The sequence below is a fragment of the Macrobrachium rosenbergii genome, chromosome 24, assembly GCF_040412425.1.
Source record: "Macrobrachium rosenbergii isolate ZJJX-2024 chromosome 24, ASM4041242v1, whole genome shotgun sequence".
Classification (NCBI taxonomy): Eukaryota; Metazoa; Arthropoda; class Malacostraca; order Decapoda; family Palaemonidae; genus Macrobrachium; species Macrobrachium rosenbergii.
Genome location: NC_089764.1, coordinates 22,023,627 through 22,046,145, shown reverse-complemented (window position 1 = coordinate 22,046,145; position 22,519 = coordinate 22,023,627). Strand labels below are relative to the sequence as shown.

Below are 22,519 nucleotides of genomic sequence, written 5' to 3'. Positions count from 1 at the left end.
CGCATTTCTAGTTGTCGTAAATTCTTAAGGACCACAAACAAATAACGAGAGTCTTGAGCTTATTTAAGTGTTAATGTTTACTTGAGGGAAATTTCTCGGTGCGTGTTTGTATATTATTAATATACTGGTTAATTACGTTTTGTGTGTTTCCTTAGTGCCCTTGGTTTACGACTGTTTTAGTGTCTAGATAAAGTTTAGTTCAATTTTTGGACAGTAAAGCTTGACTCAGTAAAATTACATTAAGATATTTTCAGTTATCTGTCATTAAATTGTTACCCAAGTCATTTTTTCATAATCACTCCATGTTTAAGTTTTGCTGAAGAAGTTGTTCTCCAAATATAGCTGTAAATTCATTATTATTTACATCTTGTGTAGTTTTGATTTATAATTTATATATATGTTTTATAAAGTCTAATGTCAGGAGTTTACCGCCTATGCTTTTAGACAGGTTGAATGTAACTGTAAACTTATTTCATTCGCGTTCAGTGCTATTTTTCACAGTGCTGCCAGCGTACAGTACATCCCAAGCACATCAGTTCCCCCAACATTCTCAGATGTGTGAAGTTACACACATCCATTTTCCTTTTGAAGTTCAAAGCACTGCTCCGAGGAACGCATATAACCATGTTGGATGTATAGTTATTTCCCATAGATGTTTCTTCAGTAGGTCACTGACTCATTTAATTGCTAACTTTTCACAGAAATTGTTTTCGACTAAACATCATTAATAATTCAAGAGATCAGGACCTGCTGCGTTGGCAGGGGCGAAAACAGGTCACAGTGACTTGTAAACTGCTTTATTACTTCTTCTTATGCAGTGCATTGTAGATTCTTTGAAGCTTCTCTTCGGCCCCTAACTGCTACCCTTTCATTCCTCTTACTGTACCTCCGTTCATATTCTCTTTCTTCCATCTTAATCTCCATCCTTGCTTTGATTCATAGTGCAACTGCGGGGTTTTCCTCCTGTTACACCTTTCAAACCTTTTTACTGTCAATTTCCGTTTCAGGGGTGAATGACCTCATAGGTCCCAGCGCTTGGCCCTTGGGCATAAATTCTATCCTATTAACTACATAGCACGAGGAAGTCATCCACCTGCAATAAATTATAGATGTCACAATTTGCAAGACAGTTTTCTTTTCTGGGCGAGCTTTCGTTTCAGCGAGTTGAGTCGTTAGCGTTGACGATATTTTGTTGGTTTTAAAAGACTTAAAATTACATGAAAGGAGAGACAGTGGACCATCGAACAGTCATTCTGTGTTTTGTCTCCACAGGAAGCTGTTTACTTTCGGAACGATAGTGGCATGCTTTAAAGTCTGCACATTTCAGTCATTCTGGTGTGCAATCTAGCCTGTTTAGGGGCATTGGTGTCATTATCCGGAAGAAAAATCCTTTATCCGAATTATATTTCCCACTTTGCGTTACAAGAGCAGTTCTGGGTTTATTTTTTACGGCCCATTTTTAGTTTTCTGTAAAACAAAACTATTGTGCCGGCTTTGTCTGTTCGTCCGCCCTCAGATCTTAAAAACTACAGAGGCTAGAGGGCTGCAAATTGGTAAGTTTATCATCCACCCTCCAGTCATCAAACTTACCAAAATGCAGCCCTCTAGCCTCAGTAGTTTTTATTTTATTTAAGGTTAAAGTTAGTTGTAATCGTGCATCTGGCAACGATATAGGACAGACCACCACCGGCCCGTGGTTACATTTCCATGGGCCGCGGCTCATACAACATTATACCGAGATCACCGAAAGATATATCTATTTTCGGTGGCCTTGATTATACGATGTACATTAAACTCGACTATGCCGAAGAAACTTCGGCGCATTTTTTACTTTTTTTTTTTATCGAATGTGCTATTGCATACCTAGAGGTGACCCCTTGGTATAATAATAAAAAAAAATGGGGCTCTGAACTGAGCTAATTTGTAATAAGTTTACAAGATCATCATCTATTTAACAAAAACTTGAAGTATAATTAATATTTTCAAAATATAAATTGGAGATATAGATGGTACAAATCACGTAAATATAGAAAATGTTAAACTTTCTCATGGCAACATTTATTATAAAACTGAGAATATTAAAAATTTTAAAGTATCTATCATTTTGGAAAGTTGTATCTACGGTCACTTCTATATACAAATATATGGCTTAATTACTTTTTATTGTTACAATAGATCAACTTTTCACAATAGTCCTCACGATGGATATCACTTGAAAGATAATAATAATGATACTGAAGTTCTCAGTAGGATTTGTTTATAGATTATAGATTAGGGCACTGGGTGATGAAGGAATAGAGCCTCTCTGGGAAGTCCAAAGGACCTGGTTGTGGACAACGTAGATAAGGTATCTCGGTAATGTTCTCTTTGATTCTGTAAGAAATAGGCTAGGTAATGCAGGTTAACGTGATCACACTCCACGTTGACAGGGAGGACGTGAGGCCTGACAGGCGCGAGAGGACGTGGGCGCAGAGGGTGTTGAGGCCGTGGGATTTGAATAAGTCCCGGCGGAGGCTGAACCCTTACGTCTGCGTTGTTTACGAGTAAGCTGCGATAGCACTGTTGCTGGAAGTCGTCTGGGACGAAGCCGACACTGGGCTCAGTTGGCACGTTACCCCAAACCATGGATCTGTACTGAAAGTGTAGATTGCAGTCTGCTCTGCTTTTCTGTAGTGGAGGTGGTGGAAGGTGGTTTGTGTCTATCATGGGCACTAAACTCTTGTATGGTGGAACGTGAGAGCTACCAAAGTTCATTGCAACGGCGGTGTTATGAAAACTTCTGCTGCCCTCTGGTGGAACTGGTGGCTCTAACCTTCCTGTCATGGTCAGTTGATCTTTCATGAAGTCCAAGTGGCCGAATAAATTTTCTTCTCTTGTTTGAACTTTGGGGTTCATTTTCAAAACCTCTTCCCTTTCTCTTTTGAGGTTCATCCAGGCTGGTTCTATTTCCATTAGTGGAACGTTTGTTAAACCCCTATTTGGAGGCAATGGATTTGGAGGAGGGGGTGAAGGGTAGCTTGTTCTAATTCTAGAAGTTGCAGCAGGTGACGGTACATTGAATGGAGGTGCTGGCGGTCTTGGACTGTACCTTGTTGGAGAGCATTCTGGAAGCGGTTCCTGCAACAGAAGAAACAGTATGATTATTTTGTTCCTTCAGTATCCACACAATGAAGACGAATAATATTAATTCGCTGCAGACCTTTAAAGACACGGAAGGTTTTGCATAGTATAATTCCAGAAGAAAGATTCAGTACATTTTATGATTATAGAAGTCATGATTTAAAACACTTTTGTTTTACTTTACAGTGGTAGTCAAGCTTACATTGCTATACCTAGGTGAGGAGTATCCTTGAATTGTAAACAAGATTGACTGTAGAATGCAGTGATGAAAAGTAAGGAGATGCTAATCGCTATAGTGTGGCTACTATTAATTATTTAAACAAACATATTTGTCACTATGACGGTTTAATAAAACTGCGGCAAATATTCTGCAGAATTTTTTCATTACCCTAAGCTCTGATGATGTCACAGCTTTCTCTGCCATGTTTTAGAAGTGGTCATTGTGAAGGAACGCATCGTTTAAGCAGTGATGACAGCTTTGTATAAGTGGGGTAGTTGGTAGTCTCACCAGTGGCGATTGATAATATTAATAGTGATGGCAGATAATTCTAGTGTTGTTGGCTGATAGTGGTTAGGGTTATTAACGATAGCCAATACAACTGATGGTGGTCTTTGGTGATATTTGCAAGTGTTGAGGTGCGTACTGTAGTTCAGCCTACCATGATAGCTTACCAAGAAGCGTCAGCCTAAACTTTCATGATTCCTCTACATGAGAATTTTATAACCGGCACTTGAATGATTATGTTGTGGTAGGCACAGAAAAATGGAACCAGCAGCGAAAGCATGAGACCCTCAGCTAGGTGGTCTGGTTTAGCTGCATTCTTTCATTTTCCCAGATTATGCCTGCCAAAATTGGGGTGCGCCTTATATACCCGAAAATATGATGTATATATATATAAAATTATACAGATTTGAAAGAACAAACATAAGATCAGCAAAATTTTACTTTAAATTAGACTTGAAAATATTTCCCATCGTTTTACTGTGTGCTTTGAGCATTTCTGACGTTTGTTTTGTTAGCAAATGACCGAACCAACCACACCTAACCTAACCTAGGGTACCCAGGACTTACCTCAGTGCATGTTATTTGTTTGAAAGCATTCCATAAACTTGCCTTAATCTGAATTAAAGCTATCAATGGGATTTCGCTCGTTTTGTGTTTTCACCAACCCAAAAACCCCTCTTTCCCACTGTGGTCCCCCGATTTGTAGGATACAAGGTTGTGGTCCACTGTCTCCAAAGGTACTCATTTGCTTATACAAATTGAAATATAGGAAAATTATATTTTCAAGCCCTGAATGCAACAATGGTTTAAAGTAAAATAATACCATACGAGCTTCGTAGTGAAGGGAATTTGATCATTCACTGTCATGTACATACATATTTTTAATAAACATTAGAATAAATGAATCCTGTATATTTTCAATGGAACATTTGTTTCGTGCAAATTACTTTTATCTCATGTTTTGCTAAGTCAGTGAATTATTTGTGTGTGCCACTGATTTCCTTATCCTTGCATCTCACTAGGCAATTGGAAATGAAATGGTTATTTTAGATATCTTTAGAGATTCATGATTTTTTTCTATTTAGTTCAGCTTTCAGTAAAAATAAACTATAATTTCATTGTCCTTGTTAGATGATGAGGGAGCTCTAGTACTTAAGTTCCAATTTCCCAAGATTATGTGTAAAATTGATTTTTTATCTGTGTTGGCAGTGTCAGCATATTTTTAGTATGTATAGTTTAGAGGTAGTATTACAATATTAGGGTACCCTCAAATGTCATACTGCATGCTACCCATATAATCTATGTACTGATTCAGTTATCTTTATCAACCAAGTTTATTACCCATTTTTATATGATAGTTTATTTATTAAAGGACGCTGAAAAGATCTGGCGTCGATGTTTGATAACGAATAGAAGAATATATTGAATGTTGGTGAATACCGAACCTTACAAAGTATTTGAATGTCCTTCAAATGGAAAATTATTTCGATACTGTTGCATGGACAAACGCAGAATTTGATCAAGGTCGCCATCAGGTTTCAGATACTGATGAAGCACTTAACTAAAAATCTGTGTTATCAGGTGTGACAATATCTGAAAGCATCTCCAATTGTAAGGTTCAGAATTCGTTTTTCTTTTTTTCTGGCTCAGTTAGTAGGTTTGGCTCTTCACCAAAATTCAGTACAGTGTTCTTTTGTTCGTTAACAAACTCTACAGGTAGTTATTTACCCAGGAGCAGAGCTTTCCATATGCAACTCGTCTGTTCTTCAGACTTACCAGAGGGGGCATATCCATGGGGACTGGAGAGGATTCTGTATCCTTACTGCGGGTGCGATTGGTCTCGGCTGTTACTGTAGGAGTGACTGGATTGGGTGGGATGACCTCCGGTTTGTGGGGGAGGGACCCAGAGGTGGAGGATGAGTCGGGGAGGGCGAGGAGGACGACTCTGACAATGAGGAAGATGCATTGTGGTCCTCTGTCGTCTGGTGGATGTCCTGAAGCCCGAGGAATTCCAGCTCAGCTGTAGCTTGGGTCACGTATTCCCACACTTCGTTGTGCTGTTTGCTCGTCACTTGAGACCTGCGCAGTGCAAAGACAATTTCGTTTTACTGCAATAGGTAGATAGCTATTTGAAGAAGATTTACCATGAATATTCAATATTCTGGAAAAAAAAAAGACTTTCTTATTCGTTGTTGGTGTGATATTGCTCATGAAATGGAGTCTACATTAATCTATCTATATGCATGGGACATCTCATATATATATATATATATATATATATATATATATATATATATATATATATATATATATATATATATATATATATATATATATATATATATATATATATATATATATATATATATATATATATATATATATATATATATATATATATATATATATATAAAATTTTAATTTAAAAAGTTGCAGTTGCAGATCACTTATTTTGCCATATCAAATCATTAGATGTAGGTATGGTTCATCATACTATTAAAACTCCTCCCCTGAGGCTTCATTAACTTCCATATCGTTGGCCTTTTGTTGTTGTGACACCAGACAATTGAATGCTAGAAAAATACAACCCTCCGGACGAGACGAAAGGCGTAACTAACCTTCTGACTCTCTGCTGGAGTCTCATGATGTAGCGGCGCTTTCTTGTCAGACTGCAGAGTTCGCAGGGACAGTCTTGGTAAGGGCACGCGTTCTTGTGCGCTCTCTTGCTCATGATTTCACCGTGGTTCCGGCACATGTCGCATTTCTGCAGGGAAATCGTTGAGGTTAATGAATGGAAGTGTCTGTCAAGCTTGAATTGGGGAAAATGTATAATGAGCTTAAGGTAAGTAGGCCTATCGTAGTATGAAGAGCTTAAGGTAAGTATAGTAATCATTGTTGCCGTGCTAGTACCAGGCTGAATCCCATAGGGGGTAATGCTATCAGTACACCTCATGCTGTGCAATGTAGATATTATTTAAGGTTCTTTGCGGCTTCCCTTTGGCCTCTAGCTGCAACCCCTTTCATTCCTGTTATTGTACCTCCGTTCATATTCACTTGCTTCCATCTTACTTTCCACACTGTGCTAACAATTGTCTCATAGTTCAAAAGCGAGGTTTTCTCCTGTTACACATTTGAAAACTTTTTACTCTCAATTTCCCTTTCACGCTGAATAACTTCATAGGTCCCAGCGCTTGATCTTTGGCCTAAATTTTACATTCCATTCCAAGTACCAAACTGAAGTAGGAATTTCGTATTATTAAACCTTATTAACCATGAGGTAATAGAGAAATAAGTAATATGTACACTTTTATTTCTGTATCATTTTCATGTGTGTATGTGAAGGGCTGTTTGAATGAAGTCATTTCATACGTGACCTTGTCAGAGTAAGTGCAACAACTAGGATAGACGAAAAAATGTATGAATTTTCACTTTCACTTCTTCTTACTTTATAGGCCAAACATTGCATAAACAAAGGTATTTTGAGTTGCTGCGGGTATACAGTATATTCTTTTGGTCATCCGCCATGACAGTTTCAGACTAAACTACGAAGAATAACGCAGTAAAGTCTACGCCTCAAAGTGCCAGTGAGGCGCACCATCAACGAAGATGGAGGCCAGCGGACAGAGAGGGTGACAAAAATCCCAGTGAACACGTCGTTGATTGATTAACTGAAGTTGCTTGGCGGTGTCAACCGGGTGGAAGACAATTAATGTGTGTCTTTTGTTTACATTTTATCTCCGATTTTTAAGCTGTTGTTCGTAGATCCGCTATTATCAGACATTGATGCCAGCGTTCCATTGCTGCTAGTTCTAGTTACTATTGATTCTTCTTCTTCTTTTTTAAGATCACTGCTGAGTAATGTACGTAAACTGCGTATCTTGTCCAGAGTATAGTTTATACAACATTGATGAATTTCCTTTGACAATCTTCGCTTATAGTGGGTCATCCGGATTTAGTTAAATGAGCACTTATTAAAAAAAAAGCACCCTGCTTCAATCATAATTTTAAAGTATGCATCTCGTTTGTTTTCATTAGTGCTAGTTTAATTAGTAGTCCAGATAGGCTATTGAAAGTATTAGCAAACATGGTATATTGGTACTGGATATCCGTCAAGTGAAGGCGTCAACCACTTTACTACATTCAAAGAAATCTGATGCTAAAAGTACGCCCTCTGGGATACAGAATCCTGAACATGTTTTCAGAGGCAATGATTCTCTTCTTCATTCACAAAACAGGAAATAAAAAATCGGAAGTTGATAGTAAGCAGATCAACATTAACAAAAGTTGACCAAGTTATTGTGTACATCAAAAGCAAGACTACAGACAATTAGTGCTTAATCAAAAAAGGGGTAAAATTTCGAGGTCTGGGATTGTAAGATTTAACAAATGCACAGTGGGTGCCTAGCAGCTTTCAAGACGACCTCCGAAGCAGCTTCTGTAAGAAAGTTCGAGGAAAGAAGCCACGAAGCAAAGAATGACCATCAAAATTTTAAAAACAGAATACGTTAGGAAATTCGGGAACAATATACGTGAGTACTGAATGCCAGCATTGGCACTTGCTCTGATCGAAACTTAGAATTCGGTTCAAACAAACCTGTAGTTTGGTGCTACTGGCTCCTTGTGCAGCCCCACTGGAGTCAGTATGTTCACCTGAAGGCTCACATGCTCCACTTCCTGCTGCTGTTCCTCCTGCGTCTGCAGCGGCGTTCTGCCTCCTCTTCGAGTCCTTAAGGTGCCTCCAGAGCCTCTGCTGGTGCCTCATGATCAGCCTGGAGAGTCTGGTCAGCTTGCAGAGGAGGCAGACGCAGTGCTCGTGCTCGCATTTGTGGTTGGTCTTGCGACTCTTCTTCCCGTGGTTCTTGCAGTAGGTGCAGTGCTGCTTCCTCTTGCCTTTGCCCTCGCTCTCGTAGCCTCCGCACTCTGCAAAGTCACGCGAATGGTTAGGATTTTAGATTAGAGCTGGCATGGACTCATTAAGTATAAATGCGTAACGTAGGGAAAAATCCTAAATGAATTATCATTACATAGTTTATATACTTCATTCTTATTCAGTAACATTACGTGGTTATCTCTTCTTTCCTTCCTGAAAGCTAAATCATGGAAGGTTCACAAAAGCCTCATCAGCAGCACGTTTGCACCCTACTGCCTTATGTTCACTGATCTATTTTCATTACGTTAGTCAAGACCGCAAAGGAACACCTAGATATCCTAACGAAAGGCTGTTTATTAAGCACTCCAATATCTTAAAACAAACTTAATCTTTCTTTACACTCGAATTGTGTAATGTGATCTTTTTCTATTTCCTTCTAGAAAAAAGGTCTGAATGTTACTTTTGCCTTCAGTTGTTCAGGGCTACAGTTCAGGTAGGCGGAGCTAATTAAAGCGACGTTCATTAACAACAGAAAGACAAGCGGTAAACTTGTGAGTGGATAACGTAGCTTTTTAGTTTTCTGTAAAAGAAAACCCTTGTGCCGGCTTTGTCTATCCGTCGTCACTTTATTCTGTCCGCACTTTTTTCTGTCTGCCCTCAGATCTTAAAAACTACTGAGGCTAGAGGGTTGCAAATTGGTATGTTGATCATCCACCTTCCAATCATCAAACATACCAAATTGTAGCCCTCTAACCTCAGTAGTTTTTATTTTAACTAAGGTTAAAGTTAGCCATAATTGTGCTTCTGGCAACGATATAGGATAGGCCATCACCGGGTCGTGGTTAAAGTTTCATGGGCCGCGGCTCTTACAGAATCATACAGAGACCACCGAAAGATAGATCTGTTTTCGGTGGCCTTGATTTTACGCTGTAGCGGCTGCACAGAAAACTCGATTGCGCCGAAGAAACTTCTTCGGAGCAATTTTTTACTTTTTTTTTTACTGCGTGTCGCTTTTTTGCTCATCGAGGAAATGCCTTGTGGAATGTTGCAAATGTTTTGAATTCTTAACTATTGCTGGATCGTTGCAGATATCATGATGCTGTATAATCTATTCAGAAGAATTACTCTTTATTTTTTCAACTGAACTATTTTGCAATTTTTTTTTAATATTCCCCCTCAAAAAAAAAAAAAAAAAAACTTGTATTGGGATTATTGCGATACCTCTGGTGGAGCAGATATTCATATTTCAACCCACGCAATATCGAGAGAGAGAGAGAGAGAGAGAGAGAAACAATTACACTAATTTCGAGTCTGAGTAGCAAAGCTTTTGTTGATGTGTCGATTTGTAGTATAAAAGGATCTAGGTCTTATCATTCACTTTATATTATTCATAATCAGGTCTACATATACAGTACACTGCTTGGAAACAGGATAGATCGAAGCCTATGGGAATACACACACACACACACAAATGACAGGAAAGAGCACTGGAGTCGGTCAAATACATATTTTTCTTATTGAGTTGAAGTTTTTCTCATTTTAACATTAACAGAGCCCTCATATAGATTGAAATGTACAGATATATTTTAGTGAGCTTTTTGCAAGCTTTTCATGTTTGCTTTCACTTACATGCAGAGAGTTTTTTTATTGTTAGGTGTTATTATTGACTGTGGTTTTACCGTGAAATGTAGGGATTAGTATTCCATTGTTTATGGCCTTATTATCATAAATTGGTCTAATCTTTGTTTTATTTCTCTCTGGAAATGGCTATGCCAATCATTCGTTTATGAAAAATTAAGGCAAGTTGCGTGAAAACAAGTTTCTCCTCTCAGTAAAGATTGGATAAAATGAACGTCAAAGTTAATATATTGCAAAACCGCATTTTATGGTTTTCTCTGCTTATATGAAAGCACGTGTTAACGTCTATATACATCATGTTATTGCCTGTGTGTGCTTAAACCCATAATGATTCATATATGAATGTATTTATATACAAGCACATCAGTTTGAGTGGGTGCTTATAAATGTGTGTTTACAAGTGTGTGTGTGTGTATATATATATATATATATATATATATATATATATATATATATATATATATATATATATATATATATATATATATAAAGAGAGAAAGGGAAACCAAGAACTGTTGCCAAAGAGCATGAAACTAACTTGACTGGTTATGTGACCATTATCCCGTAAACTGGCAGTGAACCTGATTGGTGAAGATGATTATTTCTGACGATGCCTCCAATCAAGGCGCCTTGACCTCGTCCCACCCACACTTAATCCTTAAACGGTTAATTTAAGCCTTCTCGCACGGCAAGAGAATGACCTTGCTTCTTTATCTCCCCTCCCCTCCCCTCCTTTTACCGCAGATTCCCTTCATGAACTTTGAGGGGGTTGTTGTGGAGAGCTAAGCACAAAGATCTTGATTTTCCTTAATTGCAAATGCAACAAGCAAGCAAAGTTAACCGACAACACTTTGAGGGGGTGGGGGGTTGGGCTCCCAGGGACTGAGCGCCCCGATAGTCGCAGCAGCAACAAATGAAACTTAGATTTAGCCAGCAAAAGAAGTCCAATAACTAGAGGAAGTTGAAGGAGCGAGCACGCCAAGACACAACAAGGATAATGGAGGCTTTATCCACAATCAAAACAAACAACATCAGCGAGAGAAGGATGGATGACGAGAAAAGAAGAAGAAGAAAAAAGCGACCACCGAGACACAACATCGTCAATATGGTGACTCGACGACAACAGCCTCGTCCGTCGGTTATGTTTTGCTTCGAATGGAATTTCGTGTAGTTACTGCCCGGAGTTCAAGGCTTAATTAGTATTCGTTAATTTTTCATAAAGCACATTTGCTCCATCACATCTTACCTCGATGTCACATTCAAGTCTAGTTCATTCTGCTGTTGTTGTTCACACCAGTCCTCCGCGTCAAAAAATTAGGCCTTGCTCTGTAGGGGCTTAGCGCAGTCAGTGCACCTCACGCGGTGCACCGCAGGAATTACTCAAGGTTCTTTGCAGCGTCCCTTCGGCCCCTAGCTTCAACCTCCCCGTAGGGGGTTAGTGTCGTCAGTGCACCTCACGGGGTGCGCTGTAGGCAAGACTAAAGGTTCTTTGCAGCGTCCCTTCGGCCCCTAGCCGCAACCCCTGTAATTCCTTCTACTGTGCCTCCGTTCTTATTATCTTTCTTCCATATTGCTGTTGAACCTCTCTTATCAGTTGATTCATAGTGCAACTGCGAGGTTTCCCTCCTGTTACACCTTTCAAACCTGCCTACTCTCAATTTCCTTTCAAACGTCGAATGACCTTATATTTCATTCCTAGCTTCAACCCCTTACATTTCTTTTACTGTACCTCCGTTCATATTCTTTTTCCTCCATCTTACTCTCCATCCTCTCCTAACAGTTTTTATAGAGAAAATGTGAGGTTTTCCTCCTGTTACGCCTTTTAAACCTTTTTACTTTTAGTTTCCCTTTCAGCGCTGAATGACCTCATAGGTCCCAGTGTTTGGCCTTTGGCCTAAATTTCATATTCCATTCCATTCCAAAATGAGCCTTATCAAGAGGCTCTTGTTACGAAAGAGCGTATCTTATGAGGGTCAATTCCACTGCTGATTCTCTGAGAACGTCGAGGTGACTGCAGTTTATATTAGCGTAGTATTTTCGTTTTTTTTTTTTTCTTGTGGTGTAGGAAAGTTTTAAGATTATGGTTATTTAACTGATTTCCGGGTTTTCATTTCATTGTGCCGGACTTAGTAACACCCCTATTTTTTGTCCTTAAGAATCATGGTTATATCATATCTCATGTTGCTAAAGAATCAAAGAATGATAACATTTCTACATCAAAATTGAATTTCAATCTATTTTCCATGAGCTGCGAAGTAAACATTTTAGCAAAAAGGCGTATGACAGTAATACAAGTTTAGTATAAAGAAGCTGAACCAGTGGAATTTGTTGCTAGTTCTTACAGACCTTTAATTTTTCTTATTGTAATATATCTGTACATCTAAAATCATTCCCGGTCTCTGATGCATCATTAGTTTGGCCAACTCGTCCGAAACAGCTGATCTCCGCAGAGAGTCAAACAAGCGACTTGTTGTTGACGTGAATAAAATATTTAGATGTTGCTTCTCAAGTGGGAACGCACTAAGGGGAAAAGTAAATTCCCTTGGCCAGCGTGTCTTGAAATTTTATATTTTCAGTCAAGATTTTCTTACTTTTACCTGTGTGTCAGAGAAATTAACACATATGTATACTGTATATATACATGCATACACACACACACACACACACACACACACACACACATATATATATATATATATATATATATATATATATATATATATATATATATATATATATATATATATATATATATAGTGTAATGCCACGAAGGAAGAAACAGAGGAGTGGTACTAGGCTTTTCTACTTACTGTCCTTTACTGTATTTAGCAGTAAGTCGAAAGGCCTAGCACCATTCCGCTGTTTCACTTTCCTTTGTGGCATTTACATATTCATCATGTTCCAATTTTCGTGATTCAACGGATATATATATATATATATATATATATATATATATATATATATAGGTTTTTTTTTTTTATTTTACTTTGATCATTTCCCATGAAAGACAACGGACGTAAAACTTGGTTTCGCATCTAAGTGTTTGAAGCTTCAAAGTTCCTGGAATTGAAGTTTCTTTTAAATTACCTTACCTCTATATTCCTTCCTCTCATAGCCACGCCAAGATAGCTCGGTCGAGTGCTGGGCACGGGGGTAGGAGCAAATGGTAGGAGGATGAAGAGTCTACTTCAAGAGGATGAGGGGAGGGCGGGTGCGGTCAGAATTGAGATGCGGAGCATCTTTTTATATACTGTTTTTAGTATTATTGTAAATAAGTTCAATTCTAATTTAATAGTAGGTGCCCATGAACCGATACTGGGTCGAGTTTCCGTAGCTGGTTTCTTGAATTAAGTACCATTTTGGCTTTTTTTTTTTTACTCATTAATGTGAGTAAGTAGGTATTACTAGAAACTATGTAAAACTGATCAAGTTGGGTCTACAGTATAGAGAGTGTATGGACTAGGCTGAATTATAAAGTAGACCAACTTTATTTTCACTGCGATTATTGAATAGTGGTGATGGTGAGATCAGCTGGCCTGATGATGAACTCATTACACTGAACTTCCTGAACTGGTTTTTGTTGGCAGAGTTACTTAAAAAATTTGGGAGCGAATTTTACTGAGACTCACGAAGAACAACAAAATTTCCACTGACCAGAATCAACATGACCAGAAAGTTATACAAGTTTATAACATTTCGCAGATGTCCTTCTCAAATCCCAATAGGACCGCTCTTAACCTGGTTTCAAATCGCAGTTAGTGATCTGTTTTTTGATAAGTGCCTTGTTTACCTCAACTCGAGACGTCAGAGTGAATGGTGTTCTTTTGACTTGGGGAACACGATACGCAACACTAAAGAGATAAGGGTTTTGTTGTATAGTCTCCAGTTTATATATACTACAACTAAAGAGAATATCCTTGTAATGACTCAAATAGCCTTCTTGTAATAAACATAACAAACAACTTTTATGTCGCTATTTGTGCTCCTGGTCAAGACTTAAATGGCCCCTTTGTGACGATAATTCTTTCTTTCTTTCTGTTTCTCAAAGTGTTGGCTTTTATGATTGATGATATCGAGAAAATTGGAGAGTCTTAGAGTAAGATGAATTATTAGTGCTTGAAATAATTCTAGAAATAATAGTGGATAAGACGCGCGCAAAATGACGTTGCAACGGATTGACTGCCGGAATGATAACAGATAAATAGATAGCTAGATAAATAGGGCATCACCACATCACCTGCCGGGCCGGCATTTTCCCCGGAGCATGTAACTGCCTACGGAACCTTTCCCTGGAAAAAAGCGGGACCCCATATCTTAAAAATTAACCATAAAATTTTCTTGAAAATAGTCTCATTATGTTTCCCACTCCCAAATAATCTCAAATGATACGATCTCAACAAAACCTAACCCAACATAACCTGACCTAACCTAACCTAAGGGCATGAAAAAAAAAAAAAACGGTGCTGGTGCAATTCTAGCATAGGCCTACATCTCAGGAATTTGCTGCCGGGCCAAGCTGCCTAAAATGTAATACTTCTTTGCCAAGTTACCGATAGCCACACAAAAATGCCACTCTGCTTTTTAACCTTAGTGTTTCTTCATTTTGTTTTTAACTTAGAGGAAGAAAGAAAGAAAGGAAAAGGTAAAGGATGATAAACAGAAACCGAAGCATATATCAGTGATGAGTTCTTCTTAAACCAGGGGATCGATCTTTAGAAGCACGCGCCATAAATGCCACACGGAAAATGGTTAGGACAGGGTTCAGATATGTCATCATGGGATCCTCAAATTTTACAACCTTCATAAAAATATGCTTGGAATGATCATGAGCCTTCATCCAGCCTGTCAGGAAGCGTCCGAACGGTTGTACTCCTCTCTTCTCTCTCTCTCTCTCTCTCTCTCTCTCTCTGTTTTTCACATTTTATCGTTATGGATTTTCTTTGAAGTTTTAACGTCCATTTACATTTACTGACACCGTCTTCGCAGTTTTTTTTTTTGCACTATTTGCAAACATGTTCTTGAACTGTTCGAAACTTGTAAATATGTGTAACATTACAAACTAATTCTTTCCGTTCACCCCAACCACTTTTACTGGTCCTGTTGTGGTAAATGTTTTCAGGATGACTTTAACGTCGATCTAAGTAATTAGTCTAAGTAGTCAAACATTCATGATCGAACACCTTTTATTTGTGTGTTTATTCCGGCGGGGGTTTTTTTTATGCCAATTGCGCTGGTAGTCACAAACAAGTTTGAGAGTCCTGTTCAACAGAGAGCAGAAAGAATTCTCGAGGAGTTGATTTCTGGGTTAAGGATGCGAAAAAGCTTGTTCATGGTTTGAATAATCAAGGCAGTTAATGAACCCAGCAGACCTGCACGTAAGCTAGACTCCCTCCCCGTCCCTCCCTCCCTACTTCTGTCTTTATTTGGTTGCCAGCTGTGCATTGCTTCATGCGGTCTTGTTATCTTCATAAAAATGTCGTAAATATGCTCCTTTTCTCAGTGGAGATTCGAGTACAAATATCAAGTAAGAAACTGAGTTTAGTCCACGAATGGTGTAATGGCTCCATTCATCATCATATCTAATCGAAATGTACTTTTTCTTTAAAGTTCGGAACGTGGTTACACATTGTCTCACTGGTACTAATGCAGTTGTTGAAGTAATAGGGTTTATAAAGAGATGGATAAAATTAAACATATTCGAACACGCGCGTTTTTTTTTTTTTTTTTTTTTAGATCTTGAGAGGACTTGCTAATGGATGTTTAGTTATTATCCCCCTGAATAAGAGAGGTCGTCCATTCGCCTCTGTTTGTCGCTACAAAAAAATCAGGGAGTTTAATCGAAAGTTTTTCGACATACGTTCCATTCATTCGTTAATGTTCTTTGATGACGTTTTGCAGGATGAAGGACGAAAGCAGTTCATAACAACGGAGTGCTGGTCATTTATTCTTTCACTGAAGGCTGAACCATTGCTTTCCAAAGCCTCATTTTTGTCTGGAAGCTTCGCTTCTCTACACTGGGAAAGATTTATATTTTCTCCAGAGAATGACATCATCTTGTATCCAGTAAACTATTTTCTCAACAGAAGTACACGAGGGAAACTGGTAAAAAGATTAGAGCAGCAACTTCATAATGCTTCATAATGAAAATAACAGAATGTATGGAAAACATTAATTATTTAGTACCATAATAAAAGACGAGTAGTATTAAAAAAATGTAACAATTCAGGTTCCATGTAAGGAATATATATAGAATTTAGGCCAATGTCCAAGCGCTGGGACCTATGAGGTCATTCAGCTCTCAAAGGGAAATTGACAATAAGGTTTGAAAGGTGTAACAGGAGGAAAACATAGTAGTTGCACTATGAATCAATTGTTAGGAGAGGGTGGAAAATCGGATTAAAGAAAGAAAATATGAAAGGAGGTACAGTAAGAGGAATGAAAGAGGTTACAGCTAGGGGCCGAAGGGACGCTGCAAAGAACTCCAAGTAATGCCTACAGTGCACCACGTGAGGTGCACTGAAGTTCCCCTGTAAGAGGGTAGTCCCGTCAGTGCACCTCACGTGGTGCACTGTAGGCATTACTTAAGGGTCTTTGCAGCGTCCCTTCGGCCCCTAGCTGCAATCCCTTTCAATTCTTTTTACTACACCTCCGTTCATATTCTTTTTCTTCCATCTGACTTTCCACCCTCTCTAACAATTGTTTCATCGTGCAACTGAAAGTTTTCTTCCTTTTACACCTTTCAAACCTTCTTACTGTCAATTTCCTTTTCAGCGTTGAATGACCTTAAGGGCCCCAGCGCTTAGCTTATAGCCAAAAATCTATATTCTGTTGAATCTATTCTATTCCATGTATGAAGTTGTGCTATCTCATTAATCTAGTTGTTGAATAAATCTGAAAATTTAGCTGAAAGTAAAAAACAGACATCATATCTTGTGTATCCAAAAATCCTGAGACCCTGGGCAGGGGCAATCTGCCTTCGTCCACAGGCTTCTGTGAGGAAATTCACTTTAACCAAAATTTCCCACTGCTTGTGACTTTCCGGGAAACAAGGTACAACGTAGCTTCTCGTTGATAGTGATGGGAAGTGTTACTCTAATGATCGATATTCCTTTCAAACTCCAGCACGTAATGTTACGATAATCAAGGTCTAGAGAAACTACGGATCATCATAAGCCCCTAAACTTCGTTTTGAAAAGTAGTTAGTGCCTAAGAAATATCTGAATTTGGGGTGCGAATAAGGGACTGAAATAAAGAATGAAAATTAGATCATTATCTAAATCCGGTTACCATCACTCAGCATCTGAGATTATGTAAAAGTCAGTGACAGTTCTCTGCATAGTTAAAAAGAGAGAAATGAAAAGTGAAAACACATTATTGAGGTTCTCTGTGAGAAGGAGGAGAGCCAATGGACATGGCACTGGCGAAAGGGAAGTAGAATTTCAGTGTACAGATGTTCGCTTGATATCTCCATGTCAGCACCTTTTATGAATTAGTTTTGGCTTTCTATTCAAATCTGTATCTGCCACTATACAAACATTTAGTATTTTTTTTTTTTATTCAGGGCAGTTTTGGTGTCTGTATATAGACCTGTGATGACTCAGGAATTTTCCTTTTTCTTTGTTCGAGTAAATATGGAATACCAAGAAAACTAATGGTTCTTAGTCTTAACAGGTTTTTTTTTTTTTTTTTTTTTTGCCTTATACTGCGTGGCTTAGGTTTCTCGCTGACCAGTTCAGTTTAGTAACTGCCTTTTAATTATGTTATCAAATGGTGTCCTTAAGTGATACTCAGAGAGAGAGAGAGAGAATACAAAATCCCTCTTAATATATCAAAGCTAAAATGAATTTACTGGAGAAATAGAAATCGAATGTTGTGAAGGGGAGGATTAATGGAAACTTGGCAAAGATTTCTTGACAGATTTGATCATGATGCGGTCAGAGCAATTTCGAAACTAACATATGAACGCACAGATAATGCAAGACACGAGCCATAGTATTAACCTATCAGTACGCCTTGCTTACACGTAAGCGATGTTGCCAAATCTACATATATCTTACGAATGTCATTGGAATTAATATGTGTTACGGTACTGAAGTCTCTGCCATTTTTAGTTTTCTGTAAAAGAAATCTGTTGAGATCGTTATTTGTCTGTCCGCCCTCACTTTTTCTGTCCGCCCTCAGAACTTAAAAACTGCTAAGGCTAGAGGGCTGCAAATTGGTATGTTGATCATCCACCCTCCAGTCATCAAACATACCAAATTGCAGCCCTCTAGCCTCAGTAGTTTTGATTTGATTTCAGGTTAAAGTTAGCCAGGATCGTGCGTCTGGCAACGCTATAGGACGTTACGCCACCGAGATATGGCTAAAAGTTTCATGGGCCGCGGCTCATACAGCATTTTACACTGTACAGAAAGCTCGATTGCACCGAAGAAACTTCGGAGCATTTTTTACTTGTTTTAAAAGGTTTAAGCTTTCTGTTGGGCTATGTAGCACAGCCAAGTTTCTGTTGTAAACGAAATTGTTGACCTGGCTTTTCAATACCTTAATGAAACTCAGGACTAAAGAGAGAGAGAGAGAGAGATACATGCCGAAGAATGGGAAAACTTCGTAAAACTTACAAGACTCATTATACTTTATATATATATATATATATATATATATATATATATATATATATATATATATATATATAAGATATATTCTCAGCAAATTCTAGCAAGTTTCGTTGGCGCAAAAGTCTGTTTTACAGCGTTTCCCGTCAATATAGTTACTGACTTGACACGCAAGTTTCTTGTTCGGTACAACTTATTTTATGCAAACTATCACAAATTTTATGTAAGCACACACACACACACACACACACACACACACACACACACACACACACACACACACACACACACACATATATATATATATATATATATATATATATATAGACTAGTTTCATTATAACATTTGCGTATGTTTATTATGCTCATACGATTTTGGAACGAGTCGAGAAGGTCGTTCCTTGCTAAGGTATTGTAAAATATAGTCTAAAATAAAACAGAAAATATAAGTGAATGAATAAAGTAGAAAGAGAGAGCGTATTTCGTCTTACGCAAACGACTACGTACTGTTTTTCTGGAGCTAAAATATGAGGAATCTCTGTCATGATAATCGCCATGCGGCGAACCATGTGTTATTGGAGGGCCGTTATATGGTAATGCTTTTTAAATCGTTGAGCCAGGATTCCTGCGCTCAGTGAGTGTGCTATATTGTTGTGTGGGAGTTAATATTCCGTATATAAACAACTTTTCGCTATTGCCGGCGGTATAATGATCATCGAACGATAATTTTACAGCTATAATGAGTTTAGACAACGTAGATTCTTTGGTGAGGTTCCATGGTGCCGGGCTATCTACGGATAGTGTGAAAAAAGGGGGATAACTGCATGTCGGCGGCTTCTGTGGTCAAGTTAAAGCGGTTTCGGATGACGTTTCGTGTTCAGATGATGGTGATACTGATTACGAAACTTTCTCCGATAACAGAAGATAGTGACAAGTATTGTTACGGGACAGGGCAGTGTCATAGGCGTAATAGGTACGGTTTAAGATGAAAGCAGTGGTATTAAATGAGGAAGGGAAACAAAATGTAAATGGAGGGATAGTAGGTTAGGCCTAGACCAGTGTGAAAAAAAAGAGAAAAGGGTCTCACCATTATTACGATTACACTGACAGTGACACGTCAGATGACACGTGGGTGCAACCTTAAATTAGTGATACAGATGCAGGATGAGGTTATCCATCACTTTCTCCAACTATAGCCTACTCGGCCCATACTTGTGGGCAAGCAAACCACACTACCAACACCAGTGGCCCTAACCTGTGGACCCTTCCATTGTTGAGGCTGAGCACCAGGCACAGCAGGAAGGGAGAAGAAAAAGGGTTAGTAGGCCAGAAACTTGGGCTGATAATGTTGCTAAAAGGGAAAAAACCTTGTACTATCTTACCAAAGCTTTGTTAAGAAGTCTGGTAAAACTTCTACAAAGAAAGTCGGTCTCTCGTGCACCTGCAAGAACTTGTGTTTTTCCAAGGTGGGGGATCAGGCGATTAATGTGATCAAAGCATACTGGTCAGTGGGGGACTACAGCTTGCAGGCTCCATGCCTCTAAAGAACTATTTACAGGGAACTAATCAAGAGAAGGCGGTCTATAACTGAAGAAAGCAAGAAGTGGACAATGAGCTCTATAACAGTGTGCAAGGCTCCCTACCTCTCCATTCATACAATAACCACAATGAGGACCTAAGTTGATACGGAAAATTGTCCAAAGGACCTGAGGGCCACGGACCCCAACACCACGAAAATAACAAGGCCTGTTTTAGAGGTCGTGCATGAGCACATACAATCTCTGCCATTTTATTCCAGCCAGGATTTTGCTTAACAGTCTTTCTCAACTTTTTTTTATCAGTAGAAAATACCTCAGTTGGATGGATGTCATCCAGCCCAATGTTGCCGTGGTGAAGTTAGAAAATTGCAACAAGAAATTCAGTCGCCATTATAATATCGGTTTTCGCCCTCTGAAGAAAAATGCCTGGAACACTTGTGAGCTGTTCACGAAAGCTCCAAATGATGGGAGGCGGGCTGAAACCTTGAGCAAGAACATAAGGCACACGGTTCAAAAAATATTTGTGGCTTTCAATGCTTTTAAGACTGCCAGACTCTGACGACGACGTGATCTACACGTGTAGCCGTGGTCTCACAGCAGACCATGTTATGGCCTCGTCTACACACAGAAATTGTGGTGTAGATCTTCTCAACATTGCTGCTGGGCGCCAGCCCCCTGCCCCCGTCCCAACAAGTTGATGACCCCAGCCTATATTTGTATGAATGCCACGGACTGCTCTACTGAAATAATGACGTGAAATTCTCAGCTTTTGGTAAGTGAAATAATTTTTTGCCATTATCCATTTTGTCATGCCTCTTCATCCATTAATGATAATTTTTTGCACAATCACTACCATCATCATTCATCATTATTCACAAATTTGTTTGATTACTATTAGCATACTGCGTGTTAATTGTTTATTAACTGTGTGACTATCATTTTTTTACAAGTTTTTAGAATTTAATTTTTTTGTATTAATCACAGTTATATTCATCATTTAATTTTTTTTCGCAGTTTGTTAGCGTATTAAAATATTCCATAGCATTTTTATTGATGTTCATTTATATGTATTAATTATTAATGGCAATAATTTTGCGAAAATTTTGGATTTCTGTTTTTTGCAAAAGAAAAATTTTTGGAAGGTGGGATTTGGAGCGATTTTTTTTTTTCATTATTACCATACAACAGTGGAAATCACCATACAGTAACAACACAAACATTATATATAGGGTTTTGCATCATAAAATCTTGATAAAACCTATTTTAGTGCGCGAATGGTAAAATTGGGCAAAAAAAAAAAAAAAAACTAACCACAAATTTTTTTATCTCAAAAACTAATTAACATTTTTCAAAATCGGTTGCATAGGCATAACGTGCGTAGAACCAGCTTAAATTTTTTGAAAATATGAAATGTCATATCGCCACAATTAAGGTTGTTAACCCCGTTTCAGTTTTGTTGATTTACAGTCGCCATTTATTCAGTGTTTACAAAATGGCACATAATACATTCCGTAAGTGGTGGACTCGTATGTGATCCAGGGAATCGCAAAATTAGTAATCTTTATTTCTAGGGTCTAGACATTTTCCTGTCTCTGCCCAGCTGCGGTGAATGTGGGTAGCTCTTCGCGTTTTTCAAATTTTATTTTAGGGCTGGTCAAGATAAGAGAACCAGTTCTTCATCCAGTTGGGTTTTGTCTTAGAGAGAGAGAGAGAGAGAGAGAGAGAGAGAGAGAGAGAGAGAGAGAGAGAGAGAGAGAGAGAAAAATTACTCATTTGGAGTATAATATTTCTGGAAATATGCATTAATTAACTTTTGCTTTGAGTAGAGTGATTAGCTTTTGGGTTTTATGATCCTGGCAGTAAACGAATAAGTTAGAATAATAACAGCGACGTCTGGGAACTTTGGAGATTGGGGAAAGACAGTGTGTTAGAAGAAGGTTACTTTTGATCGGTTTTGAAAGAATCTGTCTCCTGAGGAGGGGACACATTTTTGAATCACATTGCTGGTAGAAATTTTGGAGAGACTGCTCTTAAGATTTGGGATCGGAGTGGTTCAGGGATATTTTTGCTGGTAAAAATATTTCTTTTGAAAGGGATTTTGTATCTTCATTTAAGACTGATTCTTAGCGAGAGGAGTGAAGTACAGAGAGTAAATACGTCTGGGTGTATGTATATTTTGACTGTACGACAGCTGTGATTTCTTTGTAGGGAAATTATCCTCGTGAGGGAATATATT

The 22,519-nt window shown here is 38.4% G+C and overlaps 1 protein-coding gene across 1 annotated transcript in view; it reads right to left on the bottom strand.

The window, feature by feature from the left end:
* Positions 1–1,899: 1,899 nt before the first annotated feature.
* The window catches only part of LOC136851917 (uncharacterized), a 74,702-nt gene continuing 54,082 nt past the window's right edge, over positions 1,900–22,519 (bottom strand). Inside the window, 5 exon segments of the mRNA XM_067126274.1 lie at positions 1,900–3,117; positions 5,402–5,553; positions 5,556–5,704; positions 6,244–6,389; positions 8,220–8,545. Coding sequence (XP_066982375.1) covers positions 2,272–3,117; positions 5,402–5,553; positions 5,556–5,704; positions 6,244–6,389; positions 8,220–8,545 — 1,619 coding nt within the window. The 3' untranslated portion in view covers positions 1,900–2,271.